Here is a 24,066-nt window from a genome sequence, read left to right as displayed (position 1 = left end):
GTGCCGTCTCCCCCTTAGGACCGCATATACAGTGGCGCCGTCTCCCCCTTAGGATCGGGTATACAGTGGCGCCGTCTCCCCCTTAGGATCGGGTCTACAGTGGCGCCGTCTCCTCCTTCAGGATCGTGTCTGCAGTGGCACCTTCTCCCCCTTAGGATCAGCTATACAGTAGTGCTGTTTCCCCCTTAGGATCGAGTCTACAGTGGCGCCGTCTCCCCCTTAGGATCGAGTCTACAGTGGCGCCGTCTCCCCCTTAGGATCGGGTATACAGTGGCGCCGTCTCCCCCTTAGGATCGGGTCTACAGTGGCGCCGTCTCCTCCTTCAGGATCGTGTCTGCAGTGGCACCTTCTCCCCCTTAGGATCAGCTATACAGTAGTGCTGTTTCCCCCTTAGGATCGAGTCTACAGTGGCGCCGTCTCCCCCTTAGGATCGAGTCTACAGTGGCGCCGTCTCCCCCTTAGGATCGGGTATACAGTGGCGCTGTCTCCCCCTTTGGATCGGGTATACAGTGGCGCTGTCTCCCCCTTTGGATCGTGTCTACAGTGGTGCCGTCTCCCCCTTAGGAACAGGTATACAGTGGCGCAGTCTCCCCCTTAAGAACGGGTATACAGTGGCGCCGTCTCCTCCTTAGGAACGGGTATACAGTGGCGCCGTCTCCGCCTTAGGAACGGGTATACAGTGGCGCCGTTTCCCCCTTAGGATCGGGTATACAGTGGCGCCGTCTCCCCCTTAGGATCGGGTATACAGTGGCGCCATTTCCCCCTTAGGATCGTGTCTGCAGTGGCGCCGTTTCCCCCTTTAGGATCGTGTCTGCAGTGGCACCTTCTTCCCCTTAGGATCAAGTCTACAATGGCACCGTTTCTCCCTTAGGATCGTGTATACCGTGGTGCAGTCTCTCCCTTGGATCATGTCTGCAGTGGCGCCGTTTCCACCTTAGGATCGTGTCTGCAGTGGCACCTTCTCCCCCTTGGGATCGTGTATATAGTGGTGCAGTCTTTCCCATAGGATGGTGTCTGCAGTGGCGCCGTCTCCTCCTTCAGGATCGTGGCTTCCCTGGCGGCGTCTCCCCCTTAAAAGTGCGTCTACGGGGGTGCCGTTTCCCCCTTGGGATCGCATCTACGGTGCTGCCGTCTCCGCTTTCTTGGGAAGTCATTGGCTTCTTCCTGTCCGACTCCTCTTACCAACCCAGGTGAAGTCTTCTTACTAATCAATAATGACTTCTTCTCTGCATCTCGTTAGCACAAGGTTTGGCGCGGCTCAACGACAGGGAGGCGGTCTATTAATCTCTAATAATTGGCCCTTTCTATCTTCTCGGGCCCACAGATGTTCAGAGCAAACACAATGTAGGTCCGGGTGTGGAGACGCTCAAACATGGAACGCTTTCTGCCAACTTCCCTTTGGCCCGGATGAGCAAAACGGACGCATCCGCAGAAAATGGCCTCTTGTGTGAATCAAGTGTTTAAACATTTTTTAAAGAATTCTTGGTAACTCTTTTTTTTTGTAATTTTCAATGTCCACACCTATATTTTAACCCATAAAAGACCAAGCACTGTAAATTTACGGCGCTAGGTCTTGGGCTGTAACCCCTAGCCGATAGTAAAAATACTAGTAATTATTAGGAAATTATAGTACCAGTGTTTCTGATGGCGCAATGCGACACACAGCTGTGCTACATCCATCCTGACCCCCACACATCACACACAGCACATTACACACACAGCATCACTACATCCATCCTGACCCCCACACATCACACACACAGCTGTGCTACATCCATCCTGACCCCCACACATCACACACAGCACATTACACACACAGCATCACTACATCCATCCTGACCCCCACACATCACACACACAGCTGTGCTACATCCATCCTGACCCCCACACATCACACACAGCACATTACACACACAGCATCACTACATCCATCCTGACCCCACACATGACACACACAGCTCTGCTACATCCATCCTGACCCCACACATGACACACATCACATTACACACACAGCTGTGCTACATGCTACATCCATCTTGATCCCCACACATCACACACAGCACATTACACACACAGCTCTGATACATGGTACATCTACCCTGATCCCTAGACTTCACACACACAGCATCACTGCATCCATCCTGACCCCACACATGACACACATCACATTACACGCACAGCTGTGCTACATGCTACATCCATCCTGACCCCCACACATCACACACAGCATCACTACATCCATCCTGACCCCACACATGACACACACAGCTCTGCTACATCCATCCTGACCCCACACATGACACACATCACATTACACGCACAGCTGTGCTACATGCTACATCCATCCTGATCCCCACACATCACACACAGCACATTACACACACAGCATCACTACATCCATCCTGACCCCACACATGACACACACAGCTCTGCTACATCCATCCTGACTCCACACATGACACACATCACATTACACACACAGCTGTGCTACATGCTACATCCATCCTGATCCCCACACATCACACACAGCACATTACACACACAGCTCTGATACATGGTACATCTACCCTGATCCCTAGACTTCACACACACAGCATCACTGCATCTATCCTGACCCCACACATGACACACACAGCACTGCTACATCCATCCTAACCCCACACATGACACACATCACATTACACACACAGCTGTGCTACATGCTACATCCATCCGGATCCCCAGACATCACACACACAGCTCTACTACATCCATCCTGATTCCCAACCATCACACACACAGCACATTACACACACAGCATCACTACATCCATCCTGACCCCACATATGACACACACAGCACTGCTACATCCATCCTAACCCCACACATGACACACATCACATTACACACACAGCTGTGCTACATGCTACATCTATCCGGATCCCCAGACATCACACACACAGCTCTACTACATCCATCCTGATTCCCAACCATCACACACATAGCACATGACACACACAGCTCTGCTACATTGTACATCCATTATGATCCCCACAAAACACACACAGTTCTACTACATCCATCTTAATCCCACACAAGACAAAGCAACTTGGCTCCTTCCACAGCAGTGACGTCACCACAGGTCCTTTAGTTCACCGGATCTCTGTGGTGGCGGTAGGTCAGTGTCTTCTGTCAGGACCGCTGAGTTGTGTCTGAGATAATAACGGCTTAGTTGTATTCTCATTTTATTGTTTTTGTCCTTCCCTGTTCATGAGCCCCAACTGTGTTGTTCTGTTGGTCAGACTCTGTGTTTTATATATGTTGAAGACAAAAACGAACACCGATGAGGTAGAAGCCAATTCTCCTCATTTAAGGGAAAAATTCCTTCCTGACTCCAATCTGACAATCGGAAAAATCCCCGGATCCCCGACCCTCCTGAGTAATCAGTGATACAACATGTAATATTGTAACACTCAAGAAAGACGTCCAGAACCTCATATACTCTTGTATCGTATCACCATCACTGCATCCTCAGGAGAACATTCCACAGTCTCACTGCTCTAACAGTAAAGACCCCCTTCTATGTTGTGTAGAAACCTTCTATCCTCTAGATGTAGAGAGCGCCCCCTTGTTACAGTCCTGGGTATAATATATGATGGGAGAGATCTCTGTACTGACCCCTGATATATTATACATAGTTATTAGAGCGCCCCCTTGTTACAGTCCTGGGTATAATAGATGATGGGAGAGATCTCTGTACTGACCCCTGATATATCTATACATAGTTATTAGAGCGCCCCCTTGTTACAGCCCTACATATAATAGAGGATGGGAGAGATCTCTGTACTGACCCCTGATATATCTATACATAGTTATTAGAGCGCCCCCTAGTTACAGCCCTGGGTATAATAGATGATGGGAGAGATCTCTCTACTGACCCCTGATATATCTATACATAGTTATTAGAGCGCCCCCCTTGTTACAGTCCTGGGTATAATAGATGATAGGAGAGATCTCTGTACTGACCCCTGATATATTATACATAGTTATTAGAGCGCCCCCTAGTTACAGCCCTGGGTATAATAGATGATGGGAGAGATCTCTGTACTGACCCCTGATATATTATACATAGTTATTAGAGCGCCCCCTTGTTACAGTCCTGGGTATAATAGATGATGGGAGAGATCTCTGTACTGACCCCTGATATATCTATACATAGTTATTAGAGCGCCCCCTTGTTACAGTCCTGGGTATAATAGATGATGGGAGAGATCTCTGTACTGATCCCTGATATATCTATGCATAGTTATTAGAGCGCCACCTTGTTACAGTCCTGGTATAATAGATGATGGGAGAGATCTCTGTACTGACCCCTGATATATCTATACATAGTTATTAGAGCGCCCCCCTTGTTACAGTCCTGGGTATAATAGATGATAGGAGAGATCTCTGTACTGACCCCTGATATATTATACATAGTTATTAGAGCGCCCCTTTGTTACAGTCCTGGGTATAATAGATGATGGGAGAGATCTCTGTACTGACCCCTGATATATCTATACATAGTTATTAGAGCGCCCCCCTTGTTACAGTCCTGGGTATAATAGATGATAGGAGAGATCTCTGTACTGACCCCTGATATATTATACATAGTTATTAGAGCGCCCCCTTGTTACAGTCCTGGGTATAATAGATGATGGGAGAGATCTCTGTACTGACCCCTGATATATCTATACATAGTTATTAGAGCGCCCCCTTGTTACAGTCCTGGGTATAATAGATGATGGGAGAGATCTCTGTACTGATCCCTGATATATCTATGCATAGTTATTAGAGCGCCACCTTGTTACAGTCCTGGTATAATAGATGATGGGAGAGATCTCTGTACTGACCCCTGATATATCTATACATAGTTATTAGAGCGCCCCCTAGTTACAGCCCTGGGTATAATAGATGATGGGAGAGATCTCTGTACTGACCCCTGATATATCTATATATAGTTATTAGAGCGCCCCCTTGTTACAGTCCTGGGTATAATAGATGATGGAGAGATCTCTGTACTGACCCCTGATATATCTATACATAGTTATTAGAACGCCCCCTTATTAGAGCGCCCCCTTGTTACAGCCCTGGGTATAATAGATGATGGGAGAGATCTCTGTAATGACCCCTGATATATCTATACATAGTTATTAGAGCGCCCCCTTGTTACAGTCCTGGGTATAAGAGATGATGGGAGAGATCTCTGTAATGACCCCTGATATATCTATACATAGTTATTAGAGCGCCCCCTTGTTACAGTCCTGGGTATAAGAGATGATGGGAGAGATCTCTGTAATGACCCCTGATATATCTATACATAGTTATTAGAGCGCCCCCTTGTTACAGCCCTGGGTATAATAGATGATGGGAGAGATCTCTGTAATGACCCCTGATATATCTATACATAGTTATTAGAGTGCCCCCTTGTTACAGTCCTGGGTATAATAGAGGTTGGAATAGATCTCTGTACTGACCCCTGATATATCTATACATAGTTATTAGAGCGCCCCCTTGTTACAGTCCTGGGTATAATAGATGATGGGAGAGATCTCTGTACTGACCCCTGATATATTATACATAGTTATTAGAGCGCCCCCTTGTTACAGTCCTGGGTATAACAGATGATGGGAGAGATCTCTGTACTGACCCCTGATATATCTATATATAGTTATTAGAGCGCCCCCTTGTTACAGTCCTGGGTATAATAGATGATGGAGAGATCTCTGTACTGACCCCTGATATATCTATACATAGTTATTAGAACGCCCCCTTATTAGAGCGCCCCCTTGTTACAGCCCTGGGTATAATAGATGATGGGAGAGATCTCTGTAATGACCCCTGATATATCTATACATAGTTATTAGAGCGCCCCCTTGTTACAGTCCTGGGTATAATAGATGATGGGAGAGATCTCTGTACTGACCCCCTGATATATTATACATAGTTATTAGAGCGCCCTCTTGTCTTTCTGTCTCCATCTTTGCCCCCTTCAAATCTTTATTGAGTCACATTGGTTTTCTCCTATTACTGAGTCTTTTATTCATTTAAGGTACGGACCGCTCACAATAAATAGTTTGGATGTTTTCCTGTAGTGAGAACTTTTCAGCTGTCATCTCATTATCATCACAGGCAGGATTACACTGAGAGGAGACCCCTATATATAGATAACACAGGAGCCACCATTCACAATAGTCACAGCTCACCTCCTCCTCTCCCTGTACAGACAGGATTACACTTGGAGGAGACACCTATATATAGATAACACAACCCACCATTCACAATAGTCACAGCTCACCTCCTCCCCTCCCCGTACAGACAGGATTACACTGAGAGGAGACGCCTATATATAGATAACACAGGAGCCACCATTCACAATAGTCACAGCTCACCTCCTCCCCTCCTTGTACAGACAGGATTACACTGAGAGGAGACACCTATATATAGATAACACAGGACCACCATTCACAATAGTCACAGCTCACCTCCTCCCCTCCCTGTGCAGTCAGGATTATACTGAGAGGAGACACCTATATATAAAGAACACAGGATCCAGAATTCACAATAGTCACAGCTCACCTCCTCCCCTCCCAATACAGACAGGATTACACTGAGAGGTGACACCTATATATAGATAACACAGGAGTCACCGTTCACAATAGTCACAGCTCACCTCCTCCCCTCCCTACACACTGACCATTAAGCCTTATAATAGTCTGATACTTCCTGTTTTGTAGAGGAAACGTCTCATTATCTTGGCAGGCAGGATTAAGCAGTACATGGTAGTGCATCCAGACAATGGCAGACCAGCGACTGATATGCAGAATTCCCGCTGGTTGTGAATGTGATCGCTAACCGCTCCCGTGATACAATGAAGTAGTGCTGCCTTTTGCATATGTTTTCCATTCACATCTATTGGCAGCTCTGAGTTCTACCTTTTTTGAACCCAGTGTCGCTCGGTCAGAGTGCCGGCGGAGCCGGTGTCGCTCGGTCAGAGTGCCGGCGGAGCCGGTGTCGCTCGGTCAGAGTGCCGGCGGAGCCGGTGTCGCTCGGTCAGAGTGCCGGCGGAGCCGGTGTCGCTCGGTCAGAGTGCCGGCGGAGCCGGTGTCGCTCGGTCAGAGTGCCGGCGGAGCCGGTGTCGCTCGGTCAGAGTGCCGGCGGAGCCTGTGTCGCTCGGTCAGAGTGCCGGCGGAGCCTGTGTCGCTCGGTCAGAGTGCCGGCGGAGCCGGTGTCGCTCGGTCAGAGTGCCGGCGGAGCCGGTGTCGCTCGGTCAGAGTGCCGGTGGAGCCGGTGTCGCCCGGTCAGAGTGCCGGTGGAGCCAGTGTCCCCTGGTCAGAGTGCCGGCGGAGCCGGTGTCGCTCAGTCAGAGTGTCGGCGGGGCCGGAGTCGCTCGGTCAGAGTGCCGGCGGGGCCGGTGTCGCTCGGTCAGAGTGCCGGCGGAGCCGGTGTCGCTCGGTCAGAGTGCCGGCGGAGCCGGTGTCGCTCGGTCAGAGTGCCGGCGGAGCCGGTGTCGCTCGGTCAGAGTGCCGGCGGAGCCGGTGTCGCTCGGTCAGAGTGCCGGCGGAGCCGGTGTCGCTCGGTCAGAGTGCCGGCGGAGCCGGTGTCGCTCGGTCAGAGTGCCGGCGGGGCCGGAGTCGCTCGGTCAGAGTGCCGGCGGAGCCGGTGTCGCTCGGTCAGAGTGTTGGCGGAGCCGGTGTCGCTCGGTCAGAGTGCCGGCGGAGCCGGTGTCGCTCAGTCAGAGTGTCGGCGGAGCCGGTGTCGCTCAGTCAGAGTGCCGGCGGGGCCGGAGTCGCTCGGTCAGAGTGTCGGCGGGGCCGGAGTCGCTCGGTTAGAGTGCCGGCGGAGCCGGTGTCGCTCGGTTAGAGTGCCGGCGGAGCCGGTGTCGCTCAGTCAGAGTGCCGGCGGAGCCGGTGTCGCTCGGTCAGAGTGCCGGCGCAGCCGGTGTCGCTCGGTCAGAGTGCCGGTGGCACCTTGTGTTCAGCTGCTCTCGGCTTCTCTTACTTTGTTCTTTAAAGGCGGTTTACTAACTTTAAACATTGTGGCGATGGTTCCTTTTGGGCAGGATGTCCCCCCGGCGCTCTGCAGCTGTCTCATGCTGGTGTGATGTACTGCGAACAGGTGATTACCCCCACATTACTGGCGGCCCCCTCTCTGCACTGCTCACTGAGGGGCCGGGCCGCAGACCATGCGTGAAGATGGAGGCATCACAGTGCAGCCGTAGGTCAGCCATATACTTGAATGGCCAATTTTGGGCAACCGACTGCCAAAATTCTGACATCAGAAAATTTCCTACCAATGCGGATACAATTGCAAATGTGTGACATGGTGGGTGGGCCCGGCGCGTCAGTGGTGTCAAGGAAAGGCATTACTCAGAAGTGCCCCCGCCCACTTGACCAGCAGCCCCCCAACATCACCAGCTGTCACTTACTGTTCATCAGGCATTGACTGCTTCTTCCAGAATCGGAGCGGTTGGCACTCTGGTGGTGCCGGACGGGTACAGACCTTTATGTTAGACCGCGTCCACGAAGCCCCGAAGCTTTCCTGCAGGTGGCGAGATCGGCCACATTGTGTTTGATGGGTCCCTTGCTGTAGGGGCAGCTTGACACCTTGTAATGGGGGGCAGTAGAGGGGGGTCCTTGGAAGTGCGGTAAGTCCTCAGCGCGGGGGGAGCATGCGGGGGTCTTTAAGCTGGGGTACCCCTGGTCTTCCACTAATGGCTTCTCCTTCTCTCCGCAGCTCGCTCTGAGGATGCCAGCACCAGCCTATACTTTGTGAACACTTCTCTGCTGCAGATCACCTTTTCCAGCACTGTGGGGGTCTTCATCCCCTGCCCTGCAGCTGGATCCCCCAGCGCCACCCTCCGATGGTACCTGGGCACAGGAGATGACATTTATGATGTGCCCCACATTAGGCACGTCCACGCCAACGGGACCCTCCAGCTCTACCCCTTCTCTCAGTCCGCTTTCAACAGCTTCATACATGATAATGACTATTTCTGTACAGCAGAGAACTCCGCTGGGAAAATCCGGAGTCCAAACATCCGTGTCAAAGCTGGTAAGTGGCGCTGTGAGCGAGGGCGCTGTGTGATGGCGGGCCGACCTCCGCCCTAGGGTTATGTGCCTCTGGAGCGGCGGGGTGGCTCAGTGCTGGGTCCCTGCAGATGTTATCCTGTTGGCCCGGCAAGGCTGTAGCGCTAAGCGCCGTTCACTGAAGACCCCCTCCGTCTTACATTAGCCGCAATGTCTGGCGGTGGGCTTTGTAGATGCATCGCCGCCGCTATACAATTAGGTGAATATCGCCAAACTCAACTCACCATTTCATCAAAATCCTCAATGTTCGATAAGGTGACTCTTTACATTTGGGGCGCTTCACCAGTCGCGGAGCCCAGCGCGGACATAGCAGCCATTACCTCCCTCACTTCTGGCTCTGCGGATCTCCGTTTCGCTGCGCAGTCACGCACCGCAGGCCATTTTGTACCTCCAGTTAAGTGGCGTGGAGAGAGGGGGCCGTTTCACCTTCCTGTTCCTGCTGGACGTCGCCAGTCACATGACCATCAGAAGTGCAATGGTGAGACGAAACGCTGCTGTAGTTCTCGTGGAACCGCCGGCGCGAGGAGCTGGGACTGGCAGGGATGTCGCTAAATGTATCCGACTGACGAGTTTTCTTACCCATCAGAAAGCAATTAAAGGGCAAAAAAGACTCAACACAAAGTTATCAAAACACGTTAAAAGTCAACTTAAAGGGGTTGTACCACAACTAGAGGTTCTCTGCCAGCCACGGGGCTTGCTGATTGGTGAGACCCCCCACCGCCCTGTGGAATGGGACTCCCGTGTCCGCGCTCTTGTCACGGTGGGGGTCCTGTCTCTCCCCACAGCGGCGGCTGAGCGTGTGCGGTCAGCGCTCCAGTCATTTATTGGGGGTGCTGGAAACCCCCATGAGGGGGCGCTCCGACGTCTCCGCAGTCCCACTGAAAGTGAATGGAGCGGCTTGTATGACCGGCGCCCCGCTCAGTCTCCTCCTCCCTGCAGGGGGCGCAATAACACCAGGGGGTCCCATTCTTCAGATCTGCAGGGCTCTCAGCAGTGAGACCCCCATTGATCAGCACGTTACGCCCACCCTGCAGAGAGGGAGAACTTACAATCCTGTTAGAACTACTTGTAGGCCCCACCTGAGAAGCTGAAGCGAATATGGGGGCAGCGGGAGGGAGGTTGGACCCGCCTCATGAGCGCCCCCACTCAGTCCTCTGTTTACATGTGACCGCTGCAGCCAATGTCCACCACGAGCGGGATGTCGTCGGCGACGCCCCACATACAGGAATAACTGCTCCTGGGTCATGTGACCTACAGGACGTGACGGTGACATCGCGGGCCACAGCGGCGGAAAGGGGAGCAAGCTGACGGCAGCAGAATTAACCCCTTTAATGCCTCCTATAGCACAGGTCGGTGCCGGTAGCCATAGTCTGATGTAACCGCTCGCCCCGATTCATGCGGCGCTGCTACATCCAGATACACAGCGGTACCATCCCCCAGATCTCCGCACACACCGGCACATCACTGCCTTCTGAATGGGAGTCTGTTATCACCTTGTCATCGGATTCACGGACAGCTCCAGCGAACACCACTACGGCGGCTGAAGGAGGAGAATGTGAAGCGCGGCACGTGTGTATAAAGCCTGGAATATGGAGCTCGCTGACTGCAGATACGTCCCCATTGTTCTCAGAAATGGAAAGTGTAACCTGAGCATTGCTCATCGGCCGCGCCGGGTATTCGCTGCGCCGCACTAGTAACTGCCATTATAACTGGAATGGTGGGTCGGACTTTCTATATTGTAGGTTGCAGAGAAGGGTTTATTGATCATGAGATGAGTTTTGTGTGTTATGGAAGGCGGGATAGTAAAGCATGTGAAGTTGGGCCGGCTTCTCACCAGCACTTTCTGCTGTCCTCACTCAGCTCCACCCTAGAGGCCAAATAACAGATAAAGTGCTGGATCTGAATGGCACTAGATGGACTCCATGCACTATAATGAGGTTGTTCTGCCTTCAGAGATTGCAGTGAGGAAAGGCATCCTAGTTTTCAGGGAGGGCAGATCACACAAGCAGCAGATGGAGAGAACAGAGAACACAAGGCAGTCTGCATGCTATTTATGAGTGCAGACAAAAGAAAAGCAGCCAGACGGGGCAGAGGAGGGGGACCACACGGTCCTGAGCATTAATGCCTGTCGGTACAAGGCAGAAGAGGTCCCGCATGGGCTGGAAAAGGGGAAATGAAGGTGTGCTGATGCATGAGAGCTAGTGAGGGCAGCAGCATCCTGGACACATGGACCTCACATACAACATGGATTATTGGGAATGAAACTTGGAGCAGGCTGTGAATTAGAACGTCTGGAAATGAATGAAACTCACAGATTATGGCCTGCCGCCATTTAAAATCATTCTAAATACTAAGGAATGTAGGGACAATTTGTTTCATGTTGAGGATGTCCATTGCCTTTAAGGGGTCCTTGCAGCCCAGTGCAGTTTAGTTCCACTAACTTGAATTAACTGAGCTGCAGTACCAGATACTGCCACAACTATATGTAGGGCGCTGTGTCTGAAGGGGTCCCAACATTTTGCTTCTTGGCCTGAGGATCAGATCCCTACGGATCAGACATTGATGGCCATCATAAGGATAGGACATTCTCCCCCCCAAAACCCCCGGAATCATTTGGACGGTTATATTTTCCTAATACGGAACGGTCTTTTAGTAAAACTTGTTTTTGCGCTTTTTGCCAAACGAGCTTCAGCTGTTTGCAGCGTCCAGCGCAGGTCATTCTTCTGCTCGCTGTGGAGTTACGGACGCCGCAAACCTCACGCGGACATTTATAAGGCGTTTGTTATTGTGCAATAAATAAAGTTCTAAAAACAACGTAAATTTGCACGACTCCTCGAAATACCACCGTAGGAATGCCCACAGACGGGGTGATGCCGCCCGCTGCCGCCGGCTGATCAGATCCGTGACAACACAACAGAACTGGGACAGTCTGCGTGGATCCCCAGGACTGGCGTCAGGACTGGGAGGGCAAATGTGCAAGTATACAGACAGGTTGCGGCAGCCTCCCTGAGCAGTGGCATAGCAATAGGGGTTCCAGAAGGTTGCAATTCTGAGGTCCATAACCTAGGGGGGCCCGAGGAGCCCCTCACCGCTAAAATTAACTTACAAAGAACAAACAATGTGCTCTTCTGTAGATCCCTGCATGAAAGTAATGCAGCCCCTAGAAAGAGTTTTCGTTACACCCCTGTGTCTGTCGGAACCATTTCCAGGCTCTTGGCTGAAGGACATTTGTGTAGGGCCTCTGACACCCCCCATCGCCCCCATTGCATGTACGGACTCTGACACCCCCCATCGCCCCCATTACATGTATGGCCTCTGACACCCCCCATCGCTCCCATTACATGTATGGCCTCTGACACCCCCCATCGCCCCCATTACATGTATGGCCTCTGACCCCCCCCCGTCGCCCCCATTACATATATGGCCTCTGACCCCCCCCCCCCCCCGTCGCCCCCATTAGATGTATGGCCTCTGACCCCCCCGTCGCCCCCATTACATGTATGGCCTCTGACACCCACCGTCGCCCCCATTACATGTACAGCCTCTGACACCACCCATCACCCCCATTACAGGTACGGCCCCTGACTCCAACCATCGACCCCATTACATGTACGTCCTCTGACACCCACTGTCACCCCTATTACATGTTCGGCCTCTGACCCCCACCGTCGCCCCCATTACATGCACGGCCTCTGACACCCCCCATCACCCCCATTACATGTACCGCCTCTGCCCCCCACCGTCGCCCCGATTACATGTATGGCCTCTGCCCCCCACCGTCGCCCCCATTACATGTACGGCCTCTGACCCCACCGTCACCCCCATTACATGTATGGCCTCTGACCCCCACCGTCGCCCCCATTACATGTACGGCCTCTGGCCCCCACCATCGCCCCCATTACATGTACGGCCTCTGCCCCCCACCGTCGCCCCCATTACATGTATGGCCTCTGCCCCCCACCGTCGCCCCCATTACATGTACGGCCTCTGACCCCACCGTCACCCCCATTACATGTATGGCCTCTGACCCCCACCGTCGCCCCCATTACATGTACGGCCTCTGGCCCCCACCATCGCCCCCATTACATGTACGGCCTCTGACACCCACCGTCGCCCCCATTACATGTACAGCCTCTGACACCCACCCATCACCCCCATTACATTTCCGGCCTCTGACACCCACCGTCACCCCCATTAGATGTCCGGCCTCTGACCCCCGCCGTCGCCCCCATTACATGTACGGCCTCTTCCCCCCACCGTCACCCCATTACATGTAGGCCTCTGACACCCCCCCATTGCCCCCATTACATGTACGGCCTCTGCCCCCCACCGTCAACCCCATTACATGTAGGCCTCTGACACCCACCGTCGCCCCCATTACATCGGGGATCGGTCCTCGACCCCCTCCCCTCCTCTTCCCCTTGCTGTTGGGGTCCCCCAGGGCTCGGTCCTCGGCCCACTCCCTTCCTCTTCCCCATGCTGTTGACATCTACCAGGGCTCCGTCCTCGGCCCCCACCTCTTCCCCTTGCTGTTGGGGTCCCCAAGGGCTTGTTCCTCAGCCACCTCTTCTTCCCCTTGCTGTTGGGGTCCCCTAAGGCTGGGTCCTCGGCCCCCTCCTCTCCTCTTCTCCTTGCTGTTAGGGTCCCCCAGGGCTCGGTCCTCAGCCCTCTCCTCTCCTCTTCCCCTTGCTCTTGGGGTCCCCCAGGGCACGGTCCTTAGCCCCCTACTTTCCTTTTCCCCTTGCTGTTGGGGTCCCCCAGGGATCGGTCCTCGACGCACTCCCCTTCTCTTCCCTTTGCTGTTGGGGTCCCATAGGGCTTGGTCCTTGGCCCCCTTCTCTCCTCTTCCCCTTGCTGTTGGGGTCCCCCAGGGCACAGACCTTGGCCCCACCTGTTCCCCTTGCTGTTGAGGCCCCCCAGGCTCGGTCCTTTACCCCCTTCCCTCCTCTTTACCTTGCTTTTGGGGTCCCCCAGGGCTCTGTCCTCGACCACCTCCCCTCCTCTTCCCCTTGCTATTGTATATACTGTATATATATATATATATATATATATATATATATATAAAATGTATCCTGTCTGCGGTCCGTACATGTCAGCAGGTCTTACCGCTCCTTAACGTGTGTGTATATGTATGTATGTGTGTATATATCTATATATATAAAGACAAAAGCTCTCACTGACTCACTCACAGACTCGCCAAAAGTTCTCCAACTTCCCGATGTCGTAGAAACATAAAATTTGGCACAAGCATAGATTATCTCCAAAATAGGAAAAGCTAATGGGTCCCAACTCGATTATTCAATTCTAGCGCAAAAGAATTAGCGTCCAAATTTTACGTACAGAATGTATTTTTCCCACTTTCCGGTGTCATAGAAACATGAAATTTGGCACGAGCATTGATTATGTCATAAATAGGAAAAGTTAATGGGTCCCAACTCGATTATTCAATTCTATGCGCAAAAGAATTAGCGTCCAAATTTTATGTACGGAATCTAATTCTCTCACTTCCTGATGTCATTTTATATACAGTAAACGTTGCATGGTTACCTCCACGTGGTGTTTCCTGGGTAACGCAGAGAACTATGCAAAATGGTGAACATATGTTTTTCCTCAGTATCTCTAAAGTAACCACGACTTCATAAGATTTTCCGTGTGAACACCAGATAAACACCAGTACCAAATTAACTCGGGCGAAGCCGGGTATATCAGCTAGTCTATATATATATATGTATACATACATACAGAAACATACACACTCAATGTCAGTAACACCCCTCAGAAGGAGTATGTATGTATGTATGTGTATATATATTGTGAGAAGGTGACCGGCAAAGTGCTGGAGGGCATATATATTTCGCCTAGGATGCTCTCCTATGAGGCTTTGGGGAGCACTTGGCCAGGTACGTGCCACCGAGCAGCCTGGGCTCGGTGGAGGAAGCCGGCAGTATGGTGTCAGTAGCATTAAGTTACTGACACGGTGTAGTAAGTAAGTGGCTCCAAGCCACATAATCCGGGCCAGCTTTTTCTGGAGTGACCAAAGTGAAGGGTGGGATGGTCACTCCCATGTACCAGGTGGGGCTGGTACCAGGCCTTATAAAGCCTGGGCCTACAGGGCCTAGGGAGAGCATCTGGCTGAGAGCCAGAGAGAGGGCTCTGTGGAGCAGGAGCCCGGCTAGCCCAGCGTGTGGGCTGAGAGAGCTGAGACCTTTGCAGGTCTGAGAGTCCTGGCTGACTGTGTGCAGGAGCCATTTGTGTTACCAGTACGTAGACAGGGACGCTCCATGTATAGTAAGTGCTCAGACGAGCAGGATTTACTTTGTGTTTGCCTGATGTTAAGGCCTGTATTTTGCTTTGTTTGCTTGGAAATAAACCCAGGCCAAGCCTGGACTAAAGACTTTATCCCATGTGTCACTGTCTCTGACTGCTTATGCCCAGGTTGCTACCGATCCTAAACGCTAATCCCTCACAATATATATATACTCCTCCTGGGGGGTGTTACTGACATTCAGTGTATATAATCAGGGTATGGCGGTGATATTTAGTTCTGATATTTGATAATTAGAGATCTGAGTGAACCCCTTGTCTTAGTCAGACCCCCCTGGAGGCTCCAGCCTAGTGATGACGCGGGATCCATGACCTTACCGCCATGTCATTGTGGCAGGGCCGCGGATTGGATGGATTAACTTCAGTGGAAGCCATCCACGCAGAATCTGTCCAAAAATAGAACATTCTGCAACGTTTCTTCTGCGAGTGCATGCTGCAGAATCCTTGGCGGCCGCCGCTGCTCCGCGTACCGCAATGCGAATCCGCCCGTGTGCATGCTGCAGAATCCTTGGCGGCCGCCGCTGCTCTGCGTACCGCAATGCGAATCCGCCCGTGTGCATGCTGCAGAATCCTTGGCGGCCGCCGCTCCGTGTACCGCAATGCGAATCCGCCCATGTGCATGCTGCAGAATCCTTGGCGGACGCCGCTGCTCCGCGTACCGCAGTATGAATCCGCCCGTGTACATGCTGCAGAATCCTTGGCGGCCGCCGCCGCTTTGCGTACCGCAATGCGAATCCGCCCGTGTGCATGCTGCAGAATCCTTGGCGGACGCCGCTGCTCCGCGTACCGCAGTATGAATCCGCCCGTGTGCATGCTGCAGAATCCTTGGCGGACGCCGCGGCTCTGGGTACCACAATGCGAATCCGCCCGTGTGCATGCTGCAGAATCCTTGGCGGCCGCCGCTCCGTGTACCGCAATGCGAATCCGCCCGTGTGCATGCTGCAGAATCCTTGGCGGACGCCGCTGCTCCGCGTACCGCAGTATGAATCTGCCCGTGTACATGCTGCAGAATCCTTGGCGGCCGCCGCCGCTTTGCGTACCGCAATGCAAATCCGCCCGTGTGCATGCTGCAGAATCCTTGGCGGACGCCGCTGCTCCGCGTACCGCAGTATGAATCCGCCCGTGTGCATGCTGCAGAATCCTTGGCGGACGCCGCGGCTCTGGGTACCACAATGCGAATCCGCCCGTGTGCATGCGGCCTTAACAAACTCGAACATATATTGCAATTATGCCACCAAATCAGCTGCGTCCAGCCAGCAGCGCCAGAGAGAGCGTCCCCTCCCCCGCTGCTGCGCGCCCCCCGGACTCCCCACATCCTCACCTCCTAGCCCCATAATGTAGTTTATGGTTAAAGGGAAAGCCAACCTGGAAGCCAAGATGTTCTTGTAAGATGGGAAGACGGCAGAGGAATGCGAGGACTTGTGGCACCTCATGGTAGTTGTCATGTTAATGATTGCTAGCTCTGTACATGCATGTAGTGGTGGGAGCTCCTCGTACTGTTGATGCACAACAAGTGACAGCATGCCTCTACCTCAGTTTTCAGGGAGCCGTACACGGTGCGTGTGGAGGACCAGAGCGCCATGCGTGGAAGTGCCGCGGTATTCAAGTGCCTCACTCAACCCTCCGTGCAGGAGTACGTCAGCGTTGTGTCCTGGGAGAAGGACACCGTATCCCTCATATCAGGTAGGTCGCCCGTGTGTGAGTGTGTATATATATATACTCCTCTAGGGGGGGATGTTACTGGGTCACTATATCCATCCCCATCGCTCTTGGCCAACACCTTGGCGCACGAGGAGCAGCTAACCAGTACAAACTGGGGAGCCTTCTGTGTGCGCCGCCAGCATGTAGCAGCATCCCTGCAGCCGGCGGCGCGCCGCTGACATGGCGTACAGGCTATACGCTGCCGTATATTGTATGGAAATGACACTATGGGCAGTTAACCCCTCCCTGGCTCATGATTAATGGCTTAAGTATGATGGTAGCAGCCGGTCAAGAGTCAGGGAAGGGGTTAACAATCCCTTCCTACAGATCTGGGCCCCATGTTATTAGGGGGTGCAGTATGCCCCCCGTTCCTCAGGATGCTGATGAATGCCCTTCTACTTATATGAAACGTTGTCTTTCTATTGCTGTCAGCGGTTAGTCTGGGCGGTATTACAGCAGGGCTACAAACAGCCATAAGGAAGCTTGGCGTTATCCTGTGACTAAGGCCGTGACGTACCGCAGCGCTAACAGCAGAGGTTCGAGTCGTTGCTGAGCCGCGTTCATTCCTTCATTCATTCTGGTCTCCTGCTGCTGATACAATATGTCACATGACCGCTGTCGCCTTCTCCTGCATATAAATGCCTAATCGGCCAATCACACTCCAGCTGGACTTCATGATGATGATGAGATCTTGTAGACTCATTCATGCTATGAAAGATGGCGGCCATAGCTCGCCTCCTGCAGCGCCCCCATGGCAAATATGGCTGGAACATTGAATTGTGTCTTCATCTGGAAGAATCTGTGCATCCAGTCAGCCGGCCTCTCCCCGATCTCTGGGGGCGCACCAACACCTGTCCGGCCATGGAGCTGCATCTAGTACAGCAATGTGTCCATATTTCTGCCGCGGGCTCCTCGCAGCCACGACTACTTGAACCAACTTTGTGGTATTTTCTCTTATTTTATCCCTTTAATCTCCGGATCGGTTCCGTGTATTTTGTACGTTCCGCTTTCTCTCTATTTTTATATAAGCGCCGCTACCTTGTATTCTAAAGCCTTAAAACATTATTAGTGGTCCTCGAGCCTCTGAGTGACCCCGAAGGTGCGGTGACCCTAAAGGTGCGGTGACCCTAAAGGTGCGGTGACCCTAAAGGTGCGGTGACCCCAAAGGTGCGGTGACCCTAAAGGTGCGGTGACCCCGAAGGTGCGCTGACCCTAAAGGTGCGGTGACCCCAAAGGTGCGGTGACCCCAAAGGTGCGGTGACCCTAAAGGTGCGGTGACCGCGCTTGGACTACTGGAACCGGAAGAGGTCCGTAATCCCGACAGCGAGCAGAACCAAGGAGGCCGACCTACCTGTAGATGAACGGTCAGTGTTGGCAGCGAAGTGCAGCATCAGGGAGCTGCAAATAACTCCACCCTATTATAGATATTCCGCAGAAGCCGGAAACAGCGGTACAGCTATGTGTTATTAGTTACATTACATAGGGGGTCACTTACTTTCCTCCTGTACTGTGGATGATGGGCGGTACAGCTGTGTTATTAGGTACATTACATAGGGGGTCACTTACTTTCCTCCTGTTCTGTGGATGATGGGCGGTACAGCTGTGTGTTATTGGTTACATTACATAGGGGGTCACTTACTTTCCTCCTGTACTGTGGATGATGGGTGGTACAGCTGTGTGTTATTAGTTACATTACATAGGGGGTCACTTACTTTCCTCCTGTACTGTGGATGATGGGCGGTACAGCTGTGTTATTAGGTACATTACATAGGGGGTCACTTACTTTCCTCCTGTTCTGTGGATGATGGGCGGTACAGCTGTGTGTTATTGGTTACATTACATAGGGGGTCACTTACTTTCCTCCTGTACTGTGGATGATGGGTGGTACAGCTGTGTGTTATTAGTTACATTACATAGGGGGTCACTTACTTTCCTCCTGTACTGTGGATGATGGGCGGTACAGCTGTGTGTTATTAGTTACATTACATAGGGGGTCACTTACTTTCCCCCTGTACTGTGGATGATGGGCGGTACAGCTGTGTGTTATTAGTTATATTACATAGGGGGTCACTTACTTTCCTCCTGTACTGTGGATGATGGGCGGTACAGCTGTGTGTTATTAGTTACATTACATAGGGGGTCACTTACTTTCCTCCTGTACTGTGGATGATGGGCGGTACAGCTGTGTGTTATTAGTTACATTACATAGGGGGTCACTTACTTTCCTCCTGTACTGTGGGGGATGGGCGGTACAGCTGTGTGTTATTAGTTACATTACATAGGGGGTCACTTACTTTCCCCCTGTACTGTGGATGATGGGCGGTACAGCTGTGTTATTAGTTACATTACATAGGGGGTCACTTACTTTCCTCCTGTACTGTGGATGATGGGCGGTACAGCTGTGTTATTAGTTACATTACATAGGGGGTCACTTACTTTCCTCCTGTACTGTGAATGATGGGTGGTACAGCTGTGTGTTATTAGTTACATTACATAGGGGGTCACTTACTTTCCTCCTGTACTGTGGATGATGGGCGGTACAGCTGTGTGTTATTAGTTACATTACATAGGGGGTCACTTACTTTCCTCCTGTACTGTGGATTATGGGTGGTACAGCTGTGTGTTATTAGTTACATTACATAGGGGGTCACTTACTTTCCTCCTGTACTGTGGATGATGGGCGGTACAGCTGTGTGTTATTAGTTACATTACATAGGGGGTCACTTACTTTCCCCCTGTACTGTGGATGATGGGCGGTACAGCTGTGTGTTATTAGTTATATTACATAGGGGGTCACTTACTTTCCTCCTGTACTGTGGATGATGGGCGGTACAGCTGTGTGTTATTAGTTACATTACATAGGGGGTCACTTACTTTCCTCCTGTACTGTGGATGATGGGCGGTACAGCTGTGTGTTATTAGTTACATTACATAGGGGGTCACTTACTTTCCTCCTGTACTGTGGGGGATGGGCGGTACAGCTGTGTGTTATTAGTTACATTACATAGGGGGTCACTTACTTTCCCCCTGTACTGTGGATGATGGGCGGTACAGCTGTGTTATTAGTTACATTACATAGGGGGTCACTTACTTTCCTCCTGTACTGTGGATGATGGGCGGTACAGCTGTGTTATTAGTTACATTACATAGGGGGTCACTTACTTTCCTCCTGTACTGTGAATGATGGGTGGTACAGCTGTGTGTTATTAGTTACATTACATAGGGGGTCACTTACTTTCCTCCTGTACTGTGGATGATGGGCGGTACAGCTGTGTGTTATTAGTTACATTACATAGGGGGTCACTTACTTTCCTCCTGTACTGTGGATGATGGGCGGTACAGCTGTGTGTTATTAGTTACATTACATAGGGGGTCACTTACTTTCCTCCTGTACTGTGGGGGATGGGCGGTACAGCTGTGTGTTATTAGTTACATTACATAGGGGGTCACTTACTTTCCCCCTGTACTGTGGATGATGGGCGGTACAGCTGTGTATTATTAGTTACATTACATAGGGGGTCACTTACTTTCCTCCTGTACTGTGGATGATGGGCGGTACAGCTGTGTGTTATTAGTTATATTACATAGGGGGTCACTTACTTTCCCCCTGTACTGTGGATGATGGGCGGTACAGCTGTGTGTTATTAGTTACATTACATAGGGGGTCACTTACTTTCCTCCTGCACTGTGGATGATGGGCGGTACAGCTGTGTGTTATTAGTTACATTACATAGGGGGTCACTTACTTTCCCCCTGTACTGTGGATGATGGGCGGTACAGCTGTGTGTTACTAGTTACATTACATAGGGGGTCACTTACTTTCCTCCTGTACTGTGGATGATGGGCGGTACAGCTGTGTGTTATTAGTTATATTACATAGGGGGTCACTTACTTTCCCCCTGTACTGTGGATGATGGGCGGTACAGCTGTGTGTTATTAGTTACATTACATAGGGGGTCACTTACTTTCCTCCTGCACTGTGGATGATGGGCGGTACAGCTGTGTGTTATTAGTTACATTACATAGGGGGTCACTTACTTTCCCCCTGTACTGTGGATGATGGGCGGTACAGCTGTGTGTTACTAGTTACATTACATAGGGGGTCACTTACTTTCCTCCTGTACTGTGGATGATGGGCGGTACAGCTGTGTGTTATTAGTTATATTACATAGGGGGTCACTTACTTTCCTCCTGTACTGTGGATGATGGGCGGTACAGCTGTGTGTTATTAGTTACATTACATAGGGGGTCACTTACTTTCCTCCTGTACTGTGGATGATGGGCGGTACAGCTGTGTGTTACTAGTTACATTACATAGGGGGTCACTTACTTTCCCCCTGTACTGTGGATGATGGGCGGTACAGCTGTGTATTATTAGTTACATTACATAGGGGGTCACTTACTTTCCTCCTGTACTGTGGATGATGGGCGGTACAGCTGTGTGTTATTAGTTATATTACATAGGGGGTCACTTACTTTCCCCCTGTACTGTGGATGATGGGCGGTACAGCTGTGTGTTATTAGTTACATTACATAGGGGGTCACTTACTTTCCTCCTGCACTGTGGATGATGGGCGGTACAGCTGTGTGTTATTAGTTACATTACATAGGGGGTCACTTACTTTCCCCCTGTACTGTGGATGATGGGCGGTACAGCTGTGTGTTACTAGTTACATTACATAGGGGGTCACTTACTTTCCTCCTGTACTGTGGATGATGGGCGGTACAGCTGTGTGTTATTAGTTACATTACATAGGGGGTCACTTACTTTCCTCCTGTACTGTGGATGATGGGCGGTACAGCTGTGTGTTATTAGTTATATTACATAGGGGGTCACTTACTTTCCTCCTGTACTGTGGATGATGGGCGGTACAGCTGTGTGTTATTAGTTACATTACATAGGGGGTCACTTACTTTCCCCCTGTACTGTGGATGATGGGCGGTACAGCTGTGTTATTAGTTACATTACATAGGGGGTCACTTACTTTCCCCCTGTACTGTGGATGATGGGTTGTACAGCTGTGTGTTATTAGTTACATTACATAGGGGGTCACTTACTTTCCTCCTGTACTGTGGATGATGGGCGGTACAGCTGTATGTTATTAGTTACATTACATAGGGGGTCACTTACTTTCCTCCTGTACTGTGGATGATGGGCAGTACAGCTGTGTGTTATTAGTTACATTACATAGGGGGTCACTTACTTTCCTCCTGTACTGTGGATGATGGGCGGTACAGCTGTGTGTTATTAGTTACATTAAATAGGGGGTCACTTACTTTCCTCCTGCACTGTGGATGATGCACAGCTCTGTGCTGTTAGTTACATTGTGTTTGTTTATGCTTGTGACTTGGATACAATCAGATACATTGTATCAGTAATCTGTTGGCTTCTCTAGCAGCTGGACGGCACTGGGATCCCATGTGGTTCCTATAGTTTTCACAGGAAGGGATCTGCTCCTGATTTTAGCACTGACTATATGGAGCCGTTTCACATCTATATGACTGTAGCCCGCAGCAATAAGATAAAAATAACGCCATTTCCTGTAATCCTCGCCCCTTTTTATAGATATTCCGCAGATTACTAGAGAAATGTTCGCTCCTCAGAATTAAGTTATTCTATTTGACCCAGATTGAAAAAAAAGAAAGGAACAATTGACTTTTCAATTATTCTTGAGGACCATAAAAAAATGGTAAAGTACCATTCTGGATCACTGTGGATGCATGCCTTTAGATGATTGTGGATGGAGCGCCCCGCGAGGCTCATACAGAACAGTTTACTATCCATAATAACTTGTCCAAAGGATTTCATCTCATTTATGTACAAATATATCAGAGGACAATATCTCTCATATCATCTGTTATACCCAGGACTGTAACAAGGGGGCACTCTAATAACTATGTATAATATATCCGGGGTCAGTACAGAGATCTCTGCCATCATCTATTATACCCAGGACTGTAACAAGGGGGCACTCTAATAACTATGTATAGATATATCAGGGGTCAGTACAGAGATCTCTACCATCATCTATTATACCCAGGACTATAACAAGGGGGCGCTCTAATAACTATGTATAGATATATCAGGGGTCAGTACAGAGATCTCTCCCATCATCTATTATACCCAGGACTGTAACAAGGGGGTGCTCTAATAACTATGTATAGATATATCAGGTGTCAGTACAGAGATCTCTGCCATCATCTATTATACCCAGGACTGTAACAAGGGGGCGCTCTAATAACTATGTATAATATATCAGGGGTCAGTACAGAGAACTCTCTCATCATCTATTATATCCAGGACTGTAACAAGGGGGCGCTCTAATAACTATGTATAGATATATCAGGGTCAGTACAGAGATCTCTCCCATCATCTATTATACCCAGGACTGTAACAAGGGGGCACTCTAATAACTATGTATAATATATCAGGGGTCAGTACAGAGATCTCTCATGTCATCTGTTATACCCAGGACTGTAACAAGGGGGCGCTCTAATAACTATGTATAGATATATCAGGGTCAGTACAGAGATCTCTCCCATCATCTATTATACCCAGGACTGTAACAAGGGGGCGCTCTAATAACTATGTATAATATATCAGGGGTCAGTACAGAGAACTCTCTCATCATCTATTATATCCAGGACTGTAACAAGGGGGCGCTCTAATAACTATGTATAGATATATCAGGGGTCAGTACAGAGATCTCTCCCATCATCTGTTATACCCAGGACTGTAACAAGGGGGCGCTCTAATAACTACGTATAATATATCAGGGGTCAGTACAGAGATCTCTCCCATCATCTGTTATACCCAGGACTGTAACAAGGGGGCGCTCTAATAACTATGTATAGATATATCAGCGGTCAGTACAGAGAACTCTCTCATCATCTATTATATCCAGGACTGTAACAAGGGGGCGCTCTAATAACT

General features: G+C 50.6%; 1 protein-coding gene across 1 annotated transcript in view; it reads left to right on the top strand.

Moving 5' to 3' along the window:
* Positions 1-24,066, top strand: part of DSCAML1 (DS cell adhesion molecule like 1) — a 334,339-nt gene that overhangs the window by 61,318 nt on the left and 248,955 nt on the right. Inside the window, exons 2-3 of the mRNA XM_066606025.1 lie at positions 8,755-9,072; positions 16,968-17,114. Coding sequence (XP_066462122.1) covers positions 8,755-9,072; positions 16,968-17,114 — 465 coding nt within the window. The remainder of the gene's footprint in view (positions 1-8,754; positions 9,073-16,967; positions 17,115-24,066) is intronic.

The sequence above is a fragment of the Eleutherodactylus coqui genome, chromosome 6, assembly GCF_035609145.1.
Source record: "Eleutherodactylus coqui strain aEleCoq1 chromosome 6, aEleCoq1.hap1, whole genome shotgun sequence".
In the NCBI taxonomy this organism is placed as follows: Eukaryota; Metazoa; Chordata; class Amphibia; order Anura; family Eleutherodactylidae; genus Eleutherodactylus; species Eleutherodactylus coqui.
The sequence above is the reverse complement of the archived record's forward strand: the minus strand, read 5'-3'. Positions and strand labels throughout refer to the sequence as shown.